The sequence below is a fragment of the Mytilus trossulus genome, chromosome 6, assembly GCF_036588685.1.
Source record: "Mytilus trossulus isolate FHL-02 chromosome 6, PNRI_Mtr1.1.1.hap1, whole genome shotgun sequence".
Lineage (NCBI taxonomy): Eukaryota > Metazoa > Mollusca > Bivalvia > Mytilida > Mytilidae > Mytilus > Mytilus trossulus.
This window is the reverse complement of record NC_086378.1, coordinates 8,734,552-8,739,243: the sequence shown is the minus strand read 5'-3', so window position 1 is coordinate 8,739,243 and position 4,692 is coordinate 8,734,552. Positions and strand designations below refer to the sequence as shown.

At 35.5% G+C, this 4,692-nt stretch overlaps 1 protein-coding gene across 1 annotated transcript; it reads right to left on the bottom strand.

The window, feature by feature from the left end:
* Positions 1-3,145, bottom strand: LOC134720719 (sulfite oxidase-like). The gene is made up of 2 exons (XM_063583178.1): positions 2,802-3,145; positions 1-1,616 (listed from the first exon to the last, which is right to left on the bottom strand). Exons 1-2 carry the CDS (start codon positions 3,067-3,069, stop codon positions 118-120), a joined length of 1,767 nt encoding a protein of 588 aa, XP_063439248.1. The 5' UTR covers positions 3,070-3,145; the 3' UTR covers positions 1-117.
* Between the last annotated feature and the right edge of the window lie 1,547 nt (positions 3,146-4,692).

The window sequence follows — 4,692 nt, the reverse complement described above, 5'->3', positions numbered from 1 at the left end:
GGGTAACTTTGAAATTAAAGGGAGGAAAATACCCTTATCATATCTTCTCCTTAAAAACAAATTTCTGGTACAGATTTAGTACATACAATATTTAAACGACTGATGACCGACCGTCCCTTACGACTTTGGAATAGATATATTCACACGATGCCATGCGTTGCTCAACACGCCCCTTAAATTCCAAATCCCTTCTACACTGTCCGGTTGAACATTATAGGACAAGTCGGCAGCTTTACAGATTATTTCAACTTTCCCTTTATGTTTCTTTGGAATGGGAAGAGTTGCTTCCCAGAAAGTCCATGCAAATGTTTTGTACATTGGTTGTTTGGGTGGACTTAGGGTGGCAGAATCCCAAGTTTTACCACCATCAATGGAAACATCTACTCTGACAATACCACGCCCACCACCACTCCAAGCATATCCTTTAACAGTGACTTCATCAGCGTCTGGTGCCAAGTCAGTACCCTCAATTGGCTCGCAAATAGCAGAGGTAACCGGAAGTTCCATGATAGCAGGTACGGATTTGAAATTAACATTATTCCAGTCAATGGATGAATGGAATCCTTTATAGTCATTTTGTTGCCAGTGACATGTACTTTCTTCGTTGCTCAGTTTAATACTAGTCAGCCATTTTACTTGTCTGGCGCCAACGATCCCGGGAATGATAATACGGACTGGATAGCCATGATCACGAGGAATCTCCTGACCATTCATTTCGTACGCCACGATGATGTCACGTTTGAGCAAACGTGCCAATTCAATTGGTATAGAAGCTTCATACGGAGAACCAGCGGGATCTTTATCCATTCCACAGAAAAGAACATGTTTTTGGGTTACTTGGTCAATATCTATACCAGCTTGTTTCAACAGGTCATCAAGGCAAGGTCCAGACCATTCCGCATTACCAATAGCAGATGTTCCCCAGTTCAATCCCTTCACTGGTTTTATTTTAACCATTTCACTTCGTCGATTCCCTGCGCACTGTAAGACAACTGCTGTAGATTTCTTATGAAATTTGCGCTTTAGATCGTCAAAACTAAAGGACGTAAACTTTCCCGGTCCTTGTACGGAAATGTCAAGCTTGTAAGATTTCAGATTTACATCTGGTACTGGAAGGTGATTCCTTATGTAGAACAAATCATTCGGTGTCAAAAAGTTATCTGTCAAAATAGCTGATGGCGGTTCACCATTAAACGGTTTTGAAGAGGCTGGTATAATAGCTGGGTGTCTTTTAGGATCATTTGCGTACGGATCGTTTTTGTCAAATGCTTGCTCCTTTGGTTTTTCTGTTATATTTCCTATTCTAAGTTCCTCCAACATTTCAACGATTTCTCCTTGTTTGTGAACTCCATACATATTCCAATACGGTTCAATAGAGCCACCTGCTGCCAATAAAATCTTGGTTCCTCCAGGATGACTAGTGACATAGTCAGTAATATCATAGACGCCATTTTTGTATGTTACCCAAATACGTTTTTCTTTAGTCTTGTGCTTCTCAACGTCAGATAAAGTGTAAGTCGGTAAGCCTGGCTGTACTCCACCTCCAGGTTGAAGGCTACTTTTAGCTGAAGCTGCTTTGATCGCACCATTTTTTGATTTCCAATATAAAACAGAACCTGAAAATATAAAACTAAAAGTCCATTTATCAGTTTAATACGTAAAACGAAAATAAAAAAAGTACAATCTAAGGCTAAAAAAAATAATACGTGTGCTTCCTTTTACATCTTTGAAAACAAAGGGGAGATAGGAAGGGATTTTTTTTTTTACCATTTTTTTTTTACTTTGCCAATTGGAGTCTATGGGAAGGACATTCTGACTTTAACAGTGCTTAATGAAAAATGAAAACAAAAAACTTTAGATCACTTTAGTTAAGCTATTTTTAGACGGTATTTTTTTAGCTTAAAAAATAGGGTAGGGTAATAAGGAAACACACCCATTGTTTTAATTAGCCTTAACTTTGATCTGATACAATCTTTCCAAGTTTAAATAAAATATAGATCTCTGACGTATACGACTAAGTGAGTTACGAGGGATTTGAATTTTAATCAGATTGAACCTTTTCATCTGGGATAATTCCCTATCAAATGGTTTGACAAAGCTATTGATGTCCAAGACTAAAAGTTGACAAAATCTATATCATATGAGCAAAAGGATGTAACACCTAGAACCCCAGCTACACCCTCTATTATTCAAATACTAAGAATTGGAGTCCCCCCCCCCCAAAAAAAAAAAAAGAAAAAAAAAGAAAGATAAATAGTGATCGACTAGTATGTTTGCGTTAAACAAAATGTTAAAATTAACAAGCAGAAATACTTGATTATTCTCAACCATCCGATTACTGTTATTTTTGTACTTTGATAGATAACATATTCGCAACCTTTATATCTTTCAAACGTATAATACACTGACATGAGAATATATCATATCAGTAAGAAGCACCAGAGGCCATGGTCAGTGTACAACTGTTGTGTACATGACATGTACAGGTATCAGCGCATGTCAGGGTTATTTTAAACATTCAATCGATTTTCATGTTAAATTTATTTTTAGCTTTCAGGATTTAGAGTCGGTATGTCACATAACAATAACATTTCTAAACAGTTATAACCGACAGTGTATTTACACAAAACTAAAATGTTGAAATTTAAATTCTATTTAACATTAAAACAATGATAAGTAAATACCTAAACAGTTCGGGGTTCTCAATTTGGTAAGTATTTTGAGACGGTCCCTAGCTGTCACCTGAAATGACCCATCAGTCAAAAAGTGTGACACAACAAAATAATAATGTCAAATCTTACCTGTCAGGCCAAAAATGGCTGCAAAAACCATTTTGTGTTGTATCCATTTGTAGGGTTCATTATGCTCGTTTTCAGAGCCACGTGTGTTTGTTGACGATGATGATGCGGATCTCTGACTCTGTGTAATGTCGATTTTTCGTCCTAATTTCAATGTTTCAGGTGAACAGCCAAGTATAGGAAGTCCGCTTGAACATGATCTATTCCATTTTAAAGCATTTAAGTTAATTCTCCTAGCAGAAGCAGCTGCAATACTTGCTAAAATAGGCATGATCTGTACATGTATACTGTAAGCTATGTTGTAAACAAATAATTTAGGTCGCCGAGGCGTTTAACTAGGGGTGTTCTCAAAGTAATAAAGTTAGATCAGTATACTGCTTAAGTCGAGGATAAAGTAATACATGTATATAAAATCGAGTAGATGAAATATAAACGGGTATAATAAGGATCAAATGACATCAAGATCCTTTTGATAATTACGAGAAATTATGTAGGCCTAAACTCAATCGATACGGTATTGAATTCAGATTTGTGAAAATATGTGGGCAAGTTATTCAAATCGATCGTAGTATGTTCATTTTTGCTATCTTCAAGTGCAAAATAAAACTGAATCCAGATTTACAAAAAACAAAATAAAAATAAATCTAAATGGGGTCATGCACATTTTATCAAGACGGTTTTTTCGGGAATGGTCGTCCTTTAATCTCGATATGAGCGTCACTGATGAGTCTTATGTAGACGAAACGCGCGTCTGGCGTACTAAATCATAATCCTGCTAATATTAGAGCATTTGCATTAATCAAGTATTTGCTGGCGTATCCGTATCGACGTATCGTATAACACGTATATAAGGAAAGGATAAATTAAGGCTATAGCTGGTCCCGATGAAAATATTTCATAATGCCTTAAAATTTTATTGAGTTCGGGGTAAAATCATTATTGTAAGTAAATCTACCCGATACGTATACGTCGATCCGTGCACGTATCCTGATGGCCACAGACCACAATTAATTCCTCTATTAGTTCTTTATAACTTTTTGTCTTATTAAAAAAATTGCACCGAATCTTTTTGTCCAATTTTTTGTGTGTGTAATGTATAGTACTAGTCCAAAAATATATCCAAAATTCAGAAAGATTGCTTTCACACAACTTACAAATTTAGCCAATACACATCCATACCCCTATGGACAAGTCAAGAGATGTTCCGAAAACTGTAAATATTACCTTTTTGCACTTGACCTAATCACTCTTTCCATATTAAAATCAGTTAAAATACCTTCAACAAAAAGTTATTTCACCTCTCTTCTTTCATTTCCACCCCATAAAAACTAACAAATGAATGAAAAAGGCAAAGAAAAAAAATTAAGAAAAAATACACTATAATTAAAGGGAACTATATTCGTGAACAACGAAAAGTAGGGTCATTAATTGTGGTCTTGGGCCTGATACGTGAATAATGCAAATGCTCTATTTAGTAGTTTCAGGTTTAATCCGTATTAATCCGTATACCCGCGGTGACACGGTTTATGTTCTTCTCATATATGTTATGATGGTATGATACTAAATCCCTAACGAGAAGGATTGTGCCTGATATATGCCTGATATTCATATGATGAAATCATAATCTTTCAATCAGTTTAATTGAAGTCGGGAGCTGGCATGTCAGATAACTGCTAGTATATATAGTCTGTTGTTATTTATGTATTATTGTAATTTTGTTTGGGTATATCTTAAGTCAAACTTTAAACAAAACCATATTCTAAAAAAGGTAAAAACATCTTTAACTATTAAAGGAGTAGGTCCGGTAAGGACTGATTTTGGCCTCAATTTCAGGTTCATCTGACAAAAGATTTTGACCACTTTTCAAACACTTAAATGTCTATTTCATTTGAAC